This window comes from Peromyscus eremicus, chromosome 9 (genome assembly GCF_949786415.1).
Source record: "Peromyscus eremicus chromosome 9, PerEre_H2_v1, whole genome shotgun sequence".
Lineage (NCBI taxonomy): Eukaryota > Metazoa > Chordata > Mammalia > Rodentia > Cricetidae > Peromyscus > Peromyscus eremicus.
Genome location: NC_081425.1, coordinates 89,000,287 through 89,021,329, shown reverse-complemented (window position 1 = coordinate 89,021,329; position 21,043 = coordinate 89,000,287). Strand labels below are relative to the sequence as shown.

Here is a 21,043-nt window from a genome sequence, read left to right as displayed (position 1 = left end):
ACAAAAGCAAAAGGCATAAGTTGGTAAAGGAAAGAGAATGCAGGGAGCTGGAAAGAAGAATAAAAAGCAAAAACAAAAAACAAAACAAAAACAAAATCCTTTACCAATTTGTGGACTATAGTTTAAGAAGACCTGTTTCTGTGTCCATTAAAAGTCCCAATGATGAAAGACGTTATTTTACAAGTTGTTCCTGGTTGCAGCACCTATCTCCATGGTCCATCTCCACCCTCTTTTCTTTAGGTGGAAGAAATTCACATACAGAGAGGCTAAAATGGCAACCACATAACAGAGGATTTCATGAGTGTCCCTGCTGTCTCCTCCTTGAACTTCTGGCTTTTGCACTCTGTTCCTCAGACCTGCACTCTGTCCCTGTAACTATGGTTATTGGTTCCTGGGATGAGACCTTAGCCTCCTTCTATAGCCCTTTGAAGTTGCTCAGAAGGGGCTGTCACATGTTCTAGATGAAGGACAAAATCAAAATGACTTTTCCCTTATAAGTAGTTCTATTTATTTCTGAAGAAGGAAGTTTGTCAAAGATCTGTTTCCAGAAATCTTGCTGAAGAAGCACAGAATTAGAGGGCAACCAAGAGTTCTTCACAGGCATGTGTGTGCATCAACCCTAGGGTTAATCTCTGGCCTAAGGTAATTAGTGGACATATTGCCACTCATTACTAACACTCGGCATACCTGGCAGCTGAGGTACTTCCCTGATCTGGCCTTTAAGGAGCTTCTCCTGACCTCCAAAGAAGGACATAGAATAAGATTGAGATTCATCTCTAGGACTGGGATTTCTGATCCATTTCCCCATATCCCCAAATTTTAATAGTCAGGAAACCCATAGAACAATACATTATATTGAAATTAATGTTGCATTGTTTTATAGCTGAAAGAATTTAGGCCGGGCTGTGATGGCACATGCCTTTAATCCCAATACTTGGGAGGCAGAGGCAGGTGGATCTCTGTGAGTTCGAGGCCAGCCTGATCTCCAAAGCAAGTTCCAGGAAAAGCACAAAACTACACAGTGAAACCCTGTCTCGGAAAAACAAAACAAAACAAAACAAAATTTAGAACAGCACTTGAGAGGGCAAGACACTACCCAGAGCCATTGGTTGACAAGGTGATGCTGTTTGTGTCAATGGGTGTCTCTTTATAAATCTGTGATAGGGAAACATATGTTGGGTTCAGGAAAAAACAGGATCTCCTGCTTTTGGTCAGATACGCTGCTGTTGAGCATGTCATCAATTACTTTCACATCTCCCTGACTTGTGCAAACCCCTGTGTCACATAGTGGTTTCTTAGCATCTTCTTTATATTAATTTCCCAAGCACAGCAGGGCAAGAATAGATTTTAGCTCACAGGTCCAGGTAATAGTCCATTTTGGGGATATCAAGGCAGGAACTCAGTCACATCACATCCACTGTCAAGAGCGGAGAGATGGAAATGCAGCCATGCTGCCTGCTTGTCTCTGCATATGCTCCAGCTTCTTCACTGTGACACAGTTCAGGTCCCAGCAATGAAGTGGTTCTGCACACTTTAGGGTGAGACCTCCATCTGATTAACAATCTATAAATCTCCAACAGATGTACTCAAAGCCAACTTAATCTAAAGAATTCCTCATTGAGGCTCTCTCTTCCCAGGTGATTCTAGTTTGAGTAATTATATAAGTAATAAAAAACTAATACTCACACTGCCCCAGCATCATTGTTATGCTTCATGGTTATAAGTAACATGAAAGAGAAAATTTTAAATAAGCTAGGAACATTGAACACCCTCAGTAGACATTTCAGCCATTTGGTGTCTTTCCTACTAACCCAAATAACTCTGATTTCTATTTCTCTAGCTTGCTTTATAGCCATTTTCTGTAAGCCCCTAGTGATTCACCCAGCTATTCAAGAGACCTGATACTAGAAGAACTAAAGATACACCATAGTGCTTCCCAGGTAAAAACCATTTGATCTGTTACTAAGTCTTGTGGAAGAAAGACATCAAATGAAAAATCACTGTTCCTGGTTATAGACCAGCAACTGTAGATATCCAGGTTGTTCAGGAACTTCCTGCCTCCTCCAGACTGATCAGAGCCTTCCCAAATCCTGTATTGAGGTCATGTTGTCCCCTGTGTAGACAAAGATGATAGTGCTGGTCAGAGGAGCAGGGTTATTACTCCAGTGAACAAGGTAACATGTGCAAGAAGTCAGATCCCTGCTGAGCAGAATGTTTTCTCAGGTCCAGACAGGAAGAGTTAGGGCTCCTTCTATCAGGAAAAGTTTTCTTACAATTTTTTCTTAAAATCTCAATGATGGAATGTTTACCTGGTGTCTTCTGAAATGAATTAGCCTCGGTGAGAGCTCTGCAAAATCCTTTGATATAGGCTTCCCAAAGTAAGGTCTAGTATAGTGTTCATGGCTGTAAATAATAGTCAGATTTAATAAAGTACTCTACCATGACTCTACCAGTCATGGTCCCTTGCTTGGGTATTGATCATTTCATCTATCTCTTGATTAGTATCTGCTAATATTTTGCTGTAATAGTATTTTTACAGATCATAGAGGCCATATTTGACACCTCTCTTTATATTCCAGTAACCATTCCTAGGATTCGTTATAAATGCTTACAAAGGAACCTTAGCATGGCAAAACAACATCGTAGTGCTTCCAATTATAGGTTATTATTATTAGCAGTAGAAATATTTTTAAAACTCTTTTAAAAAATTCAGTCTTATGTTTAAATCTGCCTAAACCTGTTTACGTTGTTTTAAGTTCTTATGATATACAAAAATATAAATTTAAAGAATTAAGGTTTAGTAATCACAAATACAAGAAATATGGGTGGTGTTTTGGCTTTCAATTTCTGAAAGACATACAATGAAAATGTTTCCATTGTTTATGTTAAAGACAAGACCAAATTTCTTTTGCTAGCACTGTGCACATTGGATGTGTGCATTACTGGACCAGGCATAAGCAGGGAAAGCTCTTACAGTCTCAGTAACAGACAATTCATGGCACCAAGCCTTTGGTTAAGCCTCCTGCCAGCAACCCCAGTCAAGGCTGCTTCTAGCTTTTCTCCTGAGCAAGCTCTTTGTTCTGTGTTCTCTGTGACAAATGATTGAGCAGTTCACTATTACTGCTGTGTTTTAATAGAATTGAATTCATTATTTTTTTATTTACCTGATTGCATAGCAAGTTCCCTGAAATAAAGAAATAGTGAGAAGTTCCACTGAAACACACTATGAGGGTTTATTTCTCTCAACCTAAAGTCTGTCAGCAAGGTAAACAGTCTGTGTAAACAAACTTCATTCATTTTTAATCATTGCTTTTGGCCTAATCTTGAAAATATGAACAACATTCTAACTGAAGCTTTTCCCTGTAAAATGAAATAGATTTGTAATTACTATGACTACAAGCATAATTTTAGAACACTTTAAAGAATTTTATTAATAACGAGGTGGTTATCATTAATTTGTATGACCTAACTGTGTTTAACAGTTTACAAGGAAGCTTTTGTTTATGATTAGGATTTTACAATTTTATCCCCGTTGAGTTTGAGTTTTAAAAATTTGGATTGAAGATTTAACTTAAGATCTGTTAGCCTCAAATATAAAACTTAAATAAATACAGTCCACAGAATTGAACTTTATTTTATTTTTTACTCGTTCAGGGTATGCCATTAGAGAATATCACAGTTTGTATGACTCAGTTTATGCAATGAGCTAAAGATTAACAAAGTTTGTAAAGACAAAGAGACTAGATATATTAATTGCAAGTGAATTCTGCTCTCATAAATAGACCTTAGGTATTTAAGAGCCTTATTTTTCAAATATACCAAATTTATCAATCACATATTTGATTCTTATTTAAATTTTCCAGAATCCTGATGTTGAACAGTTTGCAAATACATAAGTGGTTAAACATACATCTTTTGAGTCAGGTTCTTCTATCCTGAGTAGACCTATATTTCCTTAGGGATATCTCATGATATTAAATTCTACCTTTCTCCAAAATATTTTGAGGAGCAGTGATTGCCTATTTAGTCTACAAAGGAGATACAATAATAACCAAAGGGGACAGTAGGAATAATAACTTTTATACATGCTGTCTATATATAGATTTTAAAAGTGATAACCTTTTGTTACAAGTTTTCAGCTAACTTTTGTTATGCATTTTACAAATTTTAACCATGCCCCAGGAAGTTACACATCCAAAGTTAAAGAAATTACATCATAAGATATTAATTTTTGAGATTAGGAAGCAAAGAAATGTAGAGATAAAATGTGTTAGAGTACAAAGTAGATAGAGCTTAGAGATTTTCATCTCTTCATTACATTTTTTTAAAATTTAAAATACTTTTGTAACAATTCTTTTCTATCAGTGTTGGCCAGTTTCCATTTTTAGTATATCCTTCATGTGCAAATATATACATGAAGTGAGTTAAAAGTAACCTATTACTGAGCAATTTCTAATAAAAACTAATGGAATATAGTAAGTTTTGACTGTTGAGCTGTATAATCAGGGGAAGATACTAACCATTTTTAGGAGTGTGAAGAATTTGTGTATAAAATATATGGTCCTTGTCTTTTTGAAGAACAATCTGTAAAATCACTAAGAGCAAACTCTACAGGATTTTTAGATGTAATTTTGGGTCATACCCATTGAGCATTTTCAGAAACTCTTAAAAGCTGATGTACTGGGTAGTGATTATCTATAGATCCCATGTAACATGCTAATGCAATCTGCTGTGGTCATCAATTTAAATCAACTAAGCTGCATATTCTCTACTGGCAGTAATTTCTGTAGGCTCCATATCGGGAAGTTATTTAAAAAGTGTCCTTTCCATTATCATTAAGTCTATCATTTCTTGATTATAAGGAGATGCAGGTACTTGTGGAGAATCATACCTCACATCAATGTCTATAATACTGTTACCTTCTGGACATATACTTTAAGAGGAGATGAACACTCACCTTCTTTCCCACATGGAAGTACTGAGGCATTTCCAAAAAATCAGAGAGCAACCTCTGGCTATGGAACAAAAGGGTACTGAAGCATTTCTCTTGAGCCCCAGGAGAGATTCCTAGAATGGGAAACCTGACTTCGGAAGAGCGATGAGGAGATCTGGTTAGCAGGGAGGTAATGTCAGTTCCCCATGACATCAGGGGTGTCTCATGCCTGGACATTCTATTGTATCCTGGAGACTTTAGAATGTAATCTGATGTCACCTGTGTTGTAGCAACACCAACTGCCTTTGGACAGTTGGTTCAGTGCCCTTACAGTTCAGCCATGAACATGTTGGGAAGACTCAGGACTCTATTGGGTCGAGAGAAAGGAGAGGGAAGAGAAACCAGAGAGAGGCAGACACAAGCTGGCCTTCAGCCATTCCAATGTGAACAATCAAGAAAGAAATGGTCAAGAAGATGGTACAGTAAGTTGTGGGCAGGAAATTGGGATGTCCCTGCAGGACCTGGCCTTGAGCTGAATCTTGCAGTAATGGGACACAGGAGGTAGGAGTCTCTGGGAACCAACTGGACTTCCCTGCTTGTCATGGCTCCTGAAATTCAAGGATTCCAGAAGAGTAATTTGTCTGTCCCAGAAATCAGGAGCAAGTAAGGCCAAAGCTGTTGTGCTGGGAGCTCTTGCCTTTCAATCCTACAGGAGGGTAGGGGTTGAGAGGGGACAAAAAGGCCAGCGTTAGGGTAGGAAGTTCAAGTGAACTGTGCCCAGCAAAAAGCAGGTCATCAATGTACTTCAACCTCAGTGTCTTCATTTATTTACAGCCCACCAGCTCTATGCACCCTCCTTTGTCACTGCGGCATCTTGGTGAGGATGGTGACCATATTCGGTCCCTGTGTGGCTTCTCCATTTTTGCCATGTGCTTAGAGTGACCTGTCAGAATATTTTCGCATCTTTAATGACTTGAGTGCTTGTGGACTGTGTCAATTTTACTTGCATTTGAAAGCCACAGACTAGTGAACACTGCAGCCAAGTTGAATGCAGAGTCCAGAGCTGTTAATAAGCCTGAGGAGGCTCTCTCCTTAGTTACCTAAAACATGTGCTAAAGGAGCAGAGGAAATCAGCTGGCTGAGACACCTATCTCCTATCACAGAGATGGGAGACCTAAGATGCCCAGCGGGGGCATCTCAGTCCAGGGCAAAATTATTTGGGGTGTCACTGAATTGCTTGCTTACATCCTTTCTCAAACATCTTTTCAGGTCTCAGGGTGACCTGTTCATTCTCTATGTCTTGTCACAATGCATGTTCACTTGTGTTCATTCATCTACACACAGGGGCCTCCAAGGAGCCACCACCCACTCCAACCAGCCTCACAAAGAAGCAAGTGAAGCAGAAGGTGGAGAGCCTGACCACTCAGCTCCGGGAGATGACTGCCCAACGGAATGATCTGAGAGATCGCCTCATCTTAGTAACCGAAGGATCCTTGGACAACAAGTATTTACTGTTTCAAAATCCATGGTGAACGTCTTGGTTCCACAATTTCACCCTTAGTTTATTTTGTCTAAGGAATGGGCTTCTGGGAGGTTGGGTGTCCCTTTGCCCAACACAATTTCTCTAAATGCTTCTCTGAAGCAAAACCTGACACATGGGCAGAAGTAAGATGGGGACATTATACTGTTCTGCTTCCTCCAATTGAAAATCAGAGCCTGTGGAATGAATCACTCAGGAATTGAAGCAGTAGTGTGTGAATTCCCAGCATGCATTGGGACAGATCCTGTCAAGTGGTGGCTAGTGTGAGAATGCTGTAATTTTTTTTTTTACTTGCTGGAAAGACATTGTGTGCTGGATGCTTCTAGTAGCAGCTGGAGAGTTTTTGTACCACATCTTAATATGTGGCAGCAAGGCCTGGTACTGATGTCTGCTGCTCTTGGTCCTCTCTAAGATGACACAATTGCATGCATTAATTTGTCATCTCAATGAGAGCATTTTATCACCGTTCCCTCTTTCAGTTTCTCTCTCTGTCTCTCTCTGTCTCTGTCTCTGTCTCTCTCTCTCTCTCTCCCACCCTCTCTCCCTCTCTCCTCCATTTTTCTGTATCTATGTGTTTGTGTGTTTGTGCACATGTGTCCCTCTTCATCCTGCAATCAAGGGTCTATGGTTGCACATGAAGTGTTGCTTGTCTCAGTATCTAGGTGTTATCTACATGGTGTACTGGGAGCCCCATTTTGAGCAGCATAGCCCTTTGCAGTGTGTTCACCTTGGTGTCAACTTGGAATGCCCCAGGGGAATTTATGAAGCTGTCATAATATTGAGTCCCATCCTCTGAAATGCTCATGATGTGATTTTAGCCGCTATGTCAATATAAGCACCCTGGAATGAGTATCTCTTATTTGAAGACAGCAGAAACATTACAGTTTCTGGTGGGCCCAGACCTGTGATAGACTTGTGGGAACTCCATAGCAAGCTGTGCAGTACTCCTGAGGGAGCATATTCAGTCCCAGCTGCATCCCTCTTAACACCCTGACTCTGCTGGCCTGGGACCAGAAGAGCAAGTGCAATAAGGAGCCAGAGGTCCCAGTACATCGGAGCCATTATGTGGCATCTTATTAATTCCAGGAATATAGAACACACACTGAATTCATGTGATCCTTGAGGCCTGTATTCATGGAATTCTTTGCTTCTGGGTCCAGGCCCTACCACAGGCCAAATCCTTTCTGGGAAAAGCTCAAGATGGAACATCAGCAGGTCATGTCACACCTGCAGAAGTTTGAGAAGGAGAATTTGGAGGTGTCACAGAAGCTCAGTGAGCTGACCAAAGAGAAAGACTTCCTTTGGTAAGTGCTTATCTCGGCAGGGACCCCAACTGTTGTACAATGGGCAACTCTGAGTTTCTTTGTCTCTGAACTGCAGGGTCTGTAGATGTACTTCTAGTTTTTCTGCTTCTTAGCCAGGAGCATTAGCAAGCAGCCTTTGGACTTATGCCCCTTTACTCAGTTTTGCTAAGGTTTAAAGAGACTATTAGCTCTTCCAAGCACCATATTGTCATTCAGTAACCTCCAGATCAGTGCTTATTAACCTTCCTAATGCTGTGATAATTTAATACATTGCTTCATTGTTTTGATGACCCCAAACCATAAAATTATTTTGTAGCATTGTCTTAAGTTTATTTTGCCACTGTTAATAATTTTAATGTAAATGTCTACATAGGACATCTAATATGTGTCCCTTGTGAAAGGCTCCTTAGATCCCAAAGGGTTCACAACCCACATACTGAGAACCACTGGTTAGAAGATCAATTGGCCTCATGAGAGGGGTGTCAGGCAGGAGCTGACTGCTATGGGATCTATGCACCCTTTGGGTCTCCTACTTCCTCAAGTGTACTTGCACATTACCTGCTTGTGTTTCCTCATGACAGTGGACTGATTAGGACAGGTGGAGTACTCCTCTTGGTTATGGAAGTGCATGAATTTCTGTTATTTGGGGGGGGGGGGTTTCAGAAATAGTTTGATTCTTGCAGGAAATAACTGTTCTCTGCTTTTGGCCTTGAGTGCCACTGTCATTACTGTTGAAGGTTCTTGTTTACATCTTCCTGTGAACCTGGGATAGGGTTGGGTTGTTGAGGCATGGTGTTGTGGGTGACCAGAGGTGGATGACATAGTCTTACTATTTGGAGTGTGTTTCCAGTGATCTGCAGAGCCGGCTCCTGATGGAGCAGAGTCAGCTCAAAAAGAAATTGGATATGCTGAGGCAACAGAAGGAGAACCTACTGGAGGATTGTGTCGTGCTGAAGCACCACTTGGGTGACTTGCAAGTGCTCAGTAAGGATCAAGAAGAGATCAGTGACCTCCAGAACCAGCAACAGCAGGTAGGGACAGGCAGCTGGGTCACAGTTAGGTCCAGCATCATTTACTTATGTAACCTTAACAAATCTACCCATCCAGACACCTATGCTCTATCTCATCACTTTCCTCATCCATACACCCATCCATCCACCCACTTCATGACATAAAATTGTTCATTCTGTGTCTGTGCATTAGTATTTCTGAGAAGTGTGTCTCCTCTGAGAATCTTGGTCATTGGCATACAATCCCTGATACTCTTCTTGAACCTGTAGTCAATAAGGAGAAACAGGTCGATCACTCATCACACAGCTACATGTCATTATGATGGGAGGATTGCTATACACAGAATTGAGTTCAAGAGTCAAAATTTTTTTCTAACCATCTCCACTAGTTCAAGAGTATGCTCCCGTAGGCCATTTTAGTTCCCAGGAATGGAAAGCTGAGTTTTGGGAGTTTGCATAAAGGCTGGTGGGCTTATTTTAAAGATAACTGCTCCTCTATCACTTTGTTGTTTTCGTTTCATGCCTTTCTCTGTCTCTCTCTGTCTCTCCGTGGTGTGTGTATGTGTGTGTCATAGAGGCATGTGGGAGTGCAGTGCATATTTCATGTGGATGACAGCTAGAGGAGACCACTGGGTTTCTGTCTTTGTCAGTCTCTGTCTAATGAACTTCAAGCAGGCTTTCTCATGTGCCCATAAGCTTGAAATTTCATGAGACTGAATGACCAATAAGCTCTTGGGATTCTGTGTGTGTGCTTGCACTTGTGTGAGATGTATTGACTATACTCTACTCAACCCTCCAATGAGGACACAAACTTGTAATGAACAGGAGCAGCAAAGAATGGAAGAGAGACTCCAGAGCTTGCTGAAACAGAGGGAGCTTGTCACACAGCAAAAACACCTGACAATAAAGCTGCAGCATCATTTGACTGTCTCCCAGATGAGGTAGGAACCCAGTCTGAAGTTGGTGTATGGAGCCAATTGGGTCCCCTGTACCAGGGCTCTCTATCCTTTGTGGGCTTTTGCTTATCAGCAAGACTCCCTGCTCCAAGCATGGGTAGACCAACTCAGAACTCAGAGTATTATGCTGGTCTGTCAACAAGAACTTCTGTCCAGCAAACAATATGTTTGATACTCCCTGGGTCTGTATACTTGTGTCCCATTCTTCCCTTCTGATCTCTCTGGAATGTTCTCAGCCGGCTTTCCTTGAACTCACAGAGCTCCGACTGCTTATGCCTCCCAAGTGATAGGATTTAAAGGTGTGCCTCACCATATCTGACTGAAATTACATTTTTAATTAGCACCTGTAGGATGAGATTTGCACCCTTGTCACTATTTGATGTCACACTGGCTGTCCTCATTGTTTGAGCATTTCCCATGTAAAGTGTACTGGGGACATAGTACGTTTAGTCATTGGCAGGATGAACTCAGGTAGATGTCTCTGAACCTTCACCGAGTGTTGTGGAACAGACTCCTCTAGAGTGCCAGGATGTAGATTCCCAGCTGTAGGCCTAAGGATAACACAGCTCTTCTTGTTTATTGCCAGAGATCATGCAGTGACAATGTTCTCAGACACATGGCTCAAGAAATACTGCTCTAGCATGACAGGCTCCATCTTGTGTATTACCTGGGTGCAAAGATGTATTAAGTCTATGTATATAAAATGAGGTGGTCATTTTAAAATTATTTTTTATTCATTTTACATACCAACCACAGATCCCCCTTTCTTCCCTCTTCCCACTCCCCACTCACCTTCTTCCCTGACCCTTCATCCCCTCCTCCCACAGGGTAAGATCTCCCATTTAGGACAGTTAAGCCTGATACATTCTGTTGAGGCAGGAGCAAGCCCCTCCCCACTTTATCAAGCAAGAGCAAGGTGTCCGACCATAGGTAATGGGATCCAGAAAGACAGCTCATACACCAGGAAGAGATCCTGGTCACACTGCCAGGGCCCCCTCAGACACAACCAGCTCCACAACTGTCACCCATATGCGGAAGGTCACAACTGTCAGTCTAAATTTCCTGACTTCTTTTGAGCTTGGTACAGTTCTTTCTGTAGATATCCCCATCATGATCTTTACCACTCTTACTCATGTAATCCCTCTAAAAAAAGACAAGAAGGAACATCGCTTGGAATTTTAAGGTTTTCTCTTTCAAACCTGTGACAGCATTGTACAACATGGAGAGGAAAATAAAATAATATCAATAAATAATATCAATTAAAATCAGGAATAAGGACAGGTGTATGTGATTGTTCATGTCTTTTTGTTGTTGTTGTTGTTGTTTTTTGAGACAGGGTTTCTCTGTGTAGCTTTGCGCCTTTCCTGGAACTCACTTGGTAGCCCATGCTGGCCTCGAACTCACAGAGATCCACCTGGCTCTGCCTCCCGAGTGCTGGGATTAAAGGCGTGCGCCACCACCGCCCGGCTATTGTTCATGTCTTTTATCCAAGCATTTTGGGAGCACAGGCAGGAAATCTCTGGCCTCTTGTAGCCAACCTAGAATATGTATCTAGTCAGCCAGAGATGTATATTGTAACCCTGCCTAGGAAGAAATAAACAGAAATTGGACAAGAAAGAAATGGGATAGTTGATGAGAAACTCATCATGAACAGTCTGTGTATCTCCACTGTGCTATTATATATGACTTTAATATGCTACTCCTTTTATTTAAATGATGTCTCTATACTGTAGGAAAAAGTCCTGTTCTTTGTCATTAGAGCACAGTACATATAGTACTCATATCAACATCTGATACTTGTTAAGGGCAGAAAATAATTCAAGGCCCAACTATTCTGTGACACTAATTCCTGAGGTGTACATACAATGACTGCTGCCAAAGATCAGTGTTGACTGTCCAGCACAATTGAGTTTTTGTGATATCACTGAATGAAAGGTGACATGGTGGATCCCCACCAGGACTCTGCCCTAACTAACTTCCTCCTCTAGGTCAGAAAATCTCCAACAGGAACTGGAACAATCCACAGCTCAAGATGAGAGCCTCCTGCCGACAGAGCTGCTGCTGCAGGAGCACTAAGTGTCATAAGCAAGTGAGCCATCATGACATCCCATCCCCAGCAACACGGCATTTGTGGGGTGGAGTTCTTCCTTGATTCTGGTTTCCTATCTGTGAATAGGCACTTAATTTATCTAGCTAGTGATCCAGCAAGGCTGTTTTTAGATCTGATTGCCTTTTCTTCTCTCACAGCACCCTTTATGAGAACTGAGGAGGCTGAAGGAATCCATTGTCAACTAGAAACCCTGACACTCTCCACTCTATGATCAAGGCCTCCTCAGAACAAGACATGTACTACTAGTTGTGAAATCACCAGTGAGGCAAATATCATCTGCCCTGCAGGTCATCCATCCATAATCTGATCCATGTGTCTGTTGACTCATTGGTTATGGAATAAAGAAACCATCAAGAAGATGCTTGAGATTCAAAAAATAAACACCAAGAGTTATGCAGAAAAAGATGACATCTACCAGCAAGTGTTCCCAGTGAGGGCCACAACAACATGGAGAGAATATGTTTCTGCTCATAGTTACTCTGAAGTTTATCGCTACAAACTTTTGGTAGCTGACTGAGTGTTGAGCCCTTCATATGTGGAGGGAGATATGTCAACAGAGACTGTGTTGATGTCATGCTGCTATCCAGACAGACCACACAAAGGAAGCATCATATTCTCACTCCAGTCCATTGTGGAAACTACTCAATTTCATGCACATGTGATGGTGAAGTGAATTGTTCTGAGAGATGATTTAGGAAGGATGTCACCATGAGATGTTATGTCTTTTGGTAACAGATGCTCCCCGTGTCATTTTTTGCTCTTGAATGGGCACACAGACACAGGTTGGCAGACAGAAACATATAGTGGTCAACATGGCATAAGATCAACTTTGGCAAGGACTTAACCTAGAAGCCCCAAAGTGGCATGACTACACTTGTCTTGAAGAGGGTATTTCAATTCAGGGTTGTCTTCCAACTTGTGTCCAAAGCCAGCCACAGAGTGTAGGACATCTGCATGAAGAGAAAGCTTCTTATGTAAATAGTTTTGGTTTGTTTTGTGGTTTGCATGAATTTAGGTTTTGTTGTTCTTTGTTTTGTTTTGCTGTTTTTTTATTTTTTTGGTTCTTTGTTCTTTCTTTGATTTTATATTTTGCTAAAGCTATACACTGGATATACTAAGCACCCCTTTAAGGCCCTATTCTGTCAAATTTCTGTAATTTCACAAATAAAAAATAATTTCCAACTCTTCATTCTTTCCTTTAAATTTTTTAGTGAACTTACTTACCAACCACAGATCCAACTCTCATCGCTCCTCCCTCTCCTGCCTACCACATTGCCCCCACCCCTCCTGCCCTCCTCCAACAGGGGAAGTTCTCCCATGGGGGACAGCTAAACCTGGGACATTCTCTTCATTCTGAAAGTAGCTTTGTAGTCAGGTGTGGGGTCCCACTCCTGTAACATTAGAACTCAACAGACAGAGGTGGATCTCTGCAAGTCCCAGGAGGCTTAGGCTACACTGTGAGTTCTCAGCTAGACAGGGTTACAACCAAGATGGCATCTTGGGTGTGAATCGCATGGTCTACTCCATGTATATCCACTTCATGATGGAAAAAGATCCATATAAAACACCTGACTTCACATGTCTAGCTACTTCAAAAAACGGAGAATAGGTACACACATGTTCATGACGTGATCATTCATATCAGATTTTTCAGAAATACACCTATGTTTTCTAATGCATCTCAGGACGTGAGAACATTTGTTACAGGAGTATAGAAGAAATGAGGAAACCTATAGCTGTCTGCCTTTCTTTTCCTGAAATACAGCACCAGTGACAGTGGCAATGCAGGGGTAGTAACCTTCTAAGACATATTGAGATGTGGTCTTTTTAATGTGCTGTTGCCTTGACTATTCATTTTGCATGGAATTTTTTGGAGATTCATTTACTTATATTTATGAATATGGGCATTTTGCCTGCTTTCTATGCACCACAAGCAATCAGTTTGCCTTGAAGCCAGAAAGGGTAATGGATTCTCCATGGAACTGCAGTCACAGAAGATTGTTAGCTGATTTCTGGGTCCTCTGGGAGAGCTACACATCCTCTTAAATGATGAGTGATCTCTCCAGCTCCTGCACTTGACTTTTGTCTTTCTAGCCTCTCTAGTGTATTAGTTGCACTGGATTACACCTAACCGAAAAGAGATATTTCTGGAGAACTGTAGGGACAGGACCATGAGGTAGGTATGAGAGATTACTTGGGATGCCATGCATTCAAGCAGAGTGCTCCCGGGCTCAGGATCATCACTCAGCATCTCTTAAGTCAGAGTTGGAGCAGTTATGTCACCTCTCATTTAGATGATAATGCAGAGTAGGCCCATCAGATGAAATGCAGACTTTTAAGACCCACCTGGGATGGAGATGGGGTAAGATATACCTGTGATGCACCAGCTAAGCAGTGTTAAGTGGAAACTTCACATTTGTCTGGGTGGATGGTATCTACAGCAAAAGCCACATCCCTCTGGCAGAGAGTGTGTCTCTGCAAGGCCTGAAAGGGAGAGGGATGGTTGATGCTACTCTTTCACCACAGCAGAAGTCACAGTGTATTGAGGAAAAGTTTCTTTCAGATGTGGGCTTTATCCTTCTGAAGTTCTCCTGGAATGGATCTGACCTGAGACTCACAGTAAGTCAGAGAGTTAATATATGAAGCAATTATCCTTGTAAATTCAAGTCTGTTTCTCTCAAACCATAGCTTTTAAGATCTCTAAAGCCAGAGAAGCAGGTGGTTCATTTCAGTTCCTCCCTTTCATTGGTCACTTTCTCATTCTTCACTGACTCTGACATAATACCTGTAGACACACTGGAACCAGCTGAGACTTCATTCATCCTACACTACCAATCACTGAACTGTGGCATGTGTCTCCCTGTCCATCTTTCCATTATTGGGAAGGAGTCTGTGTTCACTAATGCCTTACTTCCTTGTGAATCCTCAACATATCTTTGGTTCTTTTGATAAATGCTACAGATAGATTAACACGGTTTCTTCTTCTTGCATTTGTGGAGGGAGATAACAGTTTACTATGAACCATTCTCAGACTAAACTGTGTAGAGTGTGTAATGTGTACTGGGGCGCTTCTTCTATCTCAGATAAGCATGCCTAGTCTTCAAAGCATTCTGGCAGCTACTCACATGGCCATTCTTATGGGGGCCAAATAGACAGTTAAAGCTCATCTTGATGTCTGCCCTGTAGTAGCTGTAGCAGATGAATGGAGTTACAAGCCAGAAATATAACTTGGAGACAGAATACTTCCCTAGCACGTGCAATATGTTAGGTTCAAAATTAGTACATTATTTATAACAGGGATGGAATATTCACCCTGTTACATCCTATGAAGTGAAATACATCAAACTGTTAGTTATCGTAGAAGCTTTAAAATTCTCCCAACTCCGATTCTTGCCCTTTGTTAACTGTGACAAACATTCATTTTGAGGATAAATATTTCCAAAGTAGGATAGATATACACAGAGACCATATACAGAGATATGTAGCTTATTAAAATCTGTGGCTTTGATGATGGACTGGAAAATGTCTAAGCAGGTAAAGGTAATGTAGACAAGCCTGGAGACATGCATTTATATCCCTGGGACCCACCTTATTGATAGAAAGAATAAAAAAATCTGCCAGAAATTGTTCTCTGAGTTGCATGTAGAAGGGGGTGCCAGGTCTTGACCCACTGAAATTAAGACAACTTTCTTCCCATTTCTCATTTATGCTAGAATATCTTCATATGATGCACTCATATCAATATATTACTACGTGTTCCATTCAAGTGATTTTGGACTTTTTCTTATTTTAGTTTGGCAATAAGGAACCATAGAAATAAAGAAGGCCAATATCAAATCATTATGAGAAAAACAGATTAAGAGAATGTGGTCATCTTGAATTTGTAGATTTGCTAACCTTTGTTACTCCCCAAATGCCCCAACACATCTTCTAGAGATGCCTCACTAACATTTATTGTCTCTTTCTTATTCTCTCCAAGAGCCCATACACTGTTGTGAATGTCAAGACAGTCTCTATGGCTTGCCCATGCCTCACTGACGCTAACAGACTCCTCTAATGAGGATGACATGTTATGAATGATTCAAATTTGGTCCAGGTCACTATCATTGCCTTCTGTTGTTATCCACATTCCTCTTAGCTGTGAGCAGTCTATACACCACCCAGAGCCAAGGAATTCACAGAATTAGCACTCTTGAGTATGACCCTGGGATGAACATGGTGAGATAGAGAACTAATGGCTGAAACTTGTCCATTGACCCACAACCATGCTCTGGCACATGTATGCAAACACATATATAAATATACAGATGAATAAGTGTATTAAAGTTTTGAGAACAGAATTCCATACCTGGCAACTCTCAACCTAGTCTTGTCAAGTGACACAGACATTTCTGGGGAAATGATGAAGAAAAGCCATGTTTCTGTCGAGATTTCTAAACAAATGTTGGATGAAAGAACATGAGCCTGCCAGAATGATGCTGGGGGGGGGGGACCACAAAGGCTTTGGATGTTCTGGAAGGTTTGTTTCACATAGAGCAAGGATGAAGACTTGGTTCTGTGCGTGACAATGAGCGTGCACACACACACACACACACACACACACACACACACATCTCTGATGTTTTCTAAATGGATAGAGACCCTCAGTGAGAAACCATTGACAATGTTGTGACACTAGAGGGGAGACAATGTCTTTCCCCCTTCCTTCCCTGCTGTCTCTGTCACATTCCACTACCATTTAGCACTTACTGCATTCTATTAATATTATTATTATTATTATTATTATTATTATTTTGGTTTTTCAAGACAGGGTTTCTCTGTGTAGCTTTGCGCCTTTCCTGGAACTTGCTTTGGAGACCAGGCTGGCCTTGAACTCACAGCGATCTGCCTGGCTTTTGCCTCCCGAGTGCTGGGATTAAAGGCGTGCGCCACCACCGCCCAGCTCTATTAATATTATTGTTAGCTGTTAACAATCTGTCTTTTTCTTCCCTTAATAGTAAAATTCAGCTGACAATTATGGGAGGTTATAAGTGTCAGCAGGCCCGAAGGGGTAACACTGAAGAGAACATCCTATAAAGATGAGCTACCAGGCATTGTGGTATGGTGACATGCCACTGATCCCAGCACCAGGGAAGTACTGACAGAACAATCAGGAGTCTGAGGCAACCTTGGGTGACAAGAGACCCTCCCTAAGACAATAATATAAATAAAAATGAAGAACAGCCTGTCTTCACAGTGGAGAGAGCTGATGGAACAATATGTGGAAACATGGCCTGAATTGGCCCTGTGTGCTCTCAGGTTCTGTCTCCCAGAACATGTAGCAGTTGGGGAGTTGAAGCCTCTTATTTGATAGACCAGCCTGGATTTTCTGCAGCAGGCAGAACCCTCCCTAGCCACCCAGCAGAGCCAAGGCCTTGGAAACAATTACTGGACCTCTGGACATGAAAGCCTTAGGTATATGCTGGAGATGTCTTTCTGTATGCTGTAAATGTGATTTGGTTGATAAATAAAATGCTGATTGGCCAGTAGCCAGGCAGGAAGTACAGTATAGGGGGGACAAAGAAAGAGGAGCATTCTGGGAACAGGAAGGCTGAGTCAGGAGACTTTGCAGCCGCCTCTATGAGAAGCAAGATGTGAGGACAGAACTGAGAAAAGATACCAAGCCATGTGGGTAAACATAAATAAGAATTATGGGTTAATTTAAGTGTAAGAGCTAGTCAGTAATAAACTTGAGCTAATGGCCATACAGTTCATAAATAATGTAAGCCTCTGTGTGTTTACTTGGGTCCCAGTGGCTGTGGGACTGGCAGGTGAGAGAGATTTGTCATGACCTCTGGCAGGCTGGGACACAGGAAATCTTCAGCTACAGGTATAAGCTAGGGATATTCCTCTAGCTTACATGTAGTCATAAGCAACTGGACACTTCCTAGAGGGACTTCATGGGGTCCTGGTTCAATGGAATCTTACTGATAAATTGAACAGTGTGCAGAGAAGGCTTATTATCTATTAGCCTGGCCATAGATTCTAGGCCAAAGCCCAGGAATCTGCATGTCAACAACACCCTCTGTGGCAGTGGTTATCAACTTTCGTAATGCTGTGACAGTCTGTCATAGATGTCACTGCAGGAGAGAGAAGCTGCCTGCATGAATAAAGGAAGCTTAGAGAGCAGGTACAGTTCACAGTCCTTGAAACCAGAGAAATCAAATGACATGGGATGATAGCACTCTTTTCCCAAACAACTGCTACCATATTGTTGTTGGAAAGTTCCCAGGGTCACTCATTTCTGTGTGCATGTGCCTGCTCTGAGCCGTCTTCCTTCTCATCATTGGAATAAACTCAAATAGCCAAAATTTCCCATAACTCTCAAGAGCTTGCTTTTTTGGCCAATTTGTAGAGAGGAGTGCCAGGACCAAGACTGGTTGTGTAGAGCCATCTGGAGAAGCTTGGGTGTAGGGTAAAATGGTCACCCAAAAAACCCACCCTGGCCCTGAAACCAGAGCCAGTGAAAGAAACACACCCTAGTCCTGAAAGCCAAGCCAGTAAAAGAATCACTTTAGTACTGTAACCAGAACCAAAGAAACACACCCTGACCCTGAAACTACAGCCAAAGAAACACACTTTGTCCCTGGAACCAGAGCCAGTCAAAGAAATACACCCTGGCCCTGAAATTAGAGCCAAAAGTCTAAAAAGGGTCAGTGAAAGAAATACACTTTGGCCCTGAAATCAGAGCCAACTCTGTCCTTGACCAACTAAACCAACCAATCCCTGAGCAGGAACCAACCAATCCCTGAGCAGAAATATCTTCTCCCTGAAAAAAAACTCCATACCTAAGCACCTATGTCTGTTCATTTATCAGCTGTTCTTCTCCAACCTTGCAGAAGCAGCTCTTCTCTTGGATTCCACCTTCAAAAACAAATCTCTTTCTTAAAAGATTTTTAGGTGAAGATCTTTTGATTGCTGGGAAGCTCCTTTGGGAGCAGAGCAGAGCAGTGCAGAAGAAGAAACAGATATTTCTGCTGGGAAGCTCCCTTGGTAGTTGGCAGAATTAATAACTTTATGTCAGAGCCTGAGCATATTGCTACATTTCTGGGAGGGGTTCTTCTTTTGCAGAGCAAACCAGAAGTAACACCTTGGGCCAGAGATGAAAACAAAAGGATATCTCTGCTGGGACATTTCCATAGGGGTGTAGAAGTAACCAACCGTCTTATTAATTAAGAAACACAGAGCCAGCTAGGCGGTGGTGGCACACGCCTTTAATCCCAGCACTCGGGAGGCAGAGCCAGGAGGATCTCTGTGAGTTCGAGGCCAGCCTGGACTACCAAGTGAGTTCCAGGAAAGGCGCAAAACTACACAGAGAAACCCTGTCTCGGAAAAAAAAACAAAAAAACAAACAAACAAAAAAAAGAAACACAGAGCCAATACAGAGATAAAAGCCAAGAGGTCAGAGCAATAGCTAAGAGCTAAACAACTTACCCTTCACTATCGCAGTGGTCCTACCTCTCTGAAAGAGACCCACTTCCTGTGTCTGTCTTTTTTTATAGAGTTTCTGTTCTGCCTCCTCATTGGTTGTAAACCCAACGACATGACCTCCTAGTCACTGCCTGGCTGTACAGACCTCCAAATCTTCTATGGTTGGTATTGAGATTAAAGACGTGTTTCTCCAATGCTGGCTGTATCCTTGAACACACAGAGATCTACCTAGCTCTGCCTTCCAAGTGCTGGGATTAAAGGCGTGCACCACAACCGCTCAGCTTCTGTGATGGCTTGCTATTAGTTCTGACCCCCAGGCAACTTTATTTATTAACATACAAATAAAATCACATTTCAGTACAAATAAAATATCACCATATCTGGAGCAGAGCAGCAGAAGAAAAGGATACCTCTGCTGGGAAGCTCTCTTGAGGGGGAAGGGGCAGAGCAGAACTCATCTGTAATGACTCTCTCTCAGAGGGAAGTAGCATTGCTACATCCTATCTGGAGACCATCTCCCACTGCATCCCAGCTTCAATTATACCTTGACTTTCCAACAAGTCAGTATACTTTCTCCTCACAGCTATAGGTATCTAGGATTCCTCCCTTCCAAGCTGTAAGTATAGCCTTACTACAAGTCAGGATACCTTTCCCTCTAGAGCTGTAACAATTCCCGGTATGGCCTGACTTCCTGACAAGTCAGGATACCATTCCCTCTAGAGCTGTAACACTTGCAGGCATAGCCTGACTACCCTACAAGTCAGGATACCTTTCCCTCCAGAGCTGTAACAATTGCTGGTGTGGCCTGACTTCCTGACAAGTCAGGATACCACTCCCTCCAGAGCTATAACACTTGCAGGCATTGCCTGACTACCCTGCAAGTCGGGATACCTTTCCCTCCAGAGCTGTAACACTTGCACCACCTTCAATAGTAAGCATATTACCTGCCTGGAGGCCAGGTTCCTTGAAGAAATAAAAAGGAAAGTAACCAGATCTCTGGAATGCTCAAAGTAAGAGGATGTGTGTTATATGGCAGCTGAACATAGGTTAGAGGGGACCAGGGAGTGGGGAAGTACCGGGTGGCTCCCAAAAAATCGAAGACATCTTTCTCCTACAAGATTTGTGTTCAGGATTATCATTCTATTTTATGCATAAGACATCTGAGCCATCCAGGGATGCCTAGTGACTTATGCTGAGGATGAGATCTATCTTGCATTGGGAACAGGGGTATTGTGGTGGTTTAAATAAGAATGGTCCCCATAGGCTCCCATATCTGAATGCTTAGTCATCAGGGAGTGGCATCATTTGAGAAGGATTAGGATGTGTGGCATTTTTGGAGGAAGTGTGTCACTGGGGGTTGGGCTTTGAGGTTTCAGAAGCCAGGGGTAGTCCAGTTCTCTCTTGGCAGATCAGGACGTAGCTCTCAGTTACTGCTGCAGCAGCATTGGTGCCACCATGACCGTAATGGAGTAAATCTCTGAATCTGTAAGCAAGCCCACAATTAAATCCTCTTTTTTTATCAGAGTTGCCTTGGTCATGGTGTCTCTTCACAGCAAGAGTACAGGGACTTAGACCTTTAGCAGAATATTCTGGTCATATTTCTGTGCTTGGGTCTGCAGGGAAGAGGAGTGCAGCTTCTATCTTGCTCACCATGGTGGCAGACCTGAGTCCAGCATAATCATGCTCCCACCTGCCACCACTTTCAGGGGCATCATAGAGA

The 21,043-nt window shown here is 42.1% G+C and overlaps 2 protein-coding genes across 5 annotated transcripts in view; one reads left to right on the top strand and one right to left on the bottom strand.

Moving 5' to 3' along the window:
- The window catches only part of LOC131919654 (disks large homolog 5-like), a 406,205-nt gene that overhangs the window by 40,808 nt on the left and 344,354 nt on the right, over positions 1-21,043 (bottom strand). The window lies entirely within an intron of this gene.
- LOC131919651 (disks large homolog 5-like) lies at positions 1,833-13,042 on the top strand. 3 transcript variants are annotated; one of them, XM_059274029.1, is made up of 7 exons: positions 1,833-1,940; positions 6,278-6,437; positions 7,634-7,777; positions 8,628-8,808; positions 9,613-9,728; positions 11,732-11,832; positions 11,991-13,042. In XM_059274029.1, exons 2-6 carry the CDS (start codon positions 6,370-6,372, stop codon positions 11,817-11,819), a joined length of 597 nt encoding a protein of 198 aa, XP_059130012.1. In that variant the 5' UTR covers positions 1,833-1,940; positions 6,278-6,369; the 3' UTR covers positions 11,820-11,832; positions 11,991-13,042. The 3 variants fall into 3 exon arrangements, with proteins under 3 accessions (XP_059130012.1, XP_059130010.1, XP_059130011.1); XM_059274027.1 differs by lacking the exon at positions 1,833-1,940 and adding an exon at positions 5,152-5,415; XM_059274028.1 differs by lacking the exons at positions 1,833-1,940; positions 7,634-7,777 and adding an exon at positions 5,154-5,415.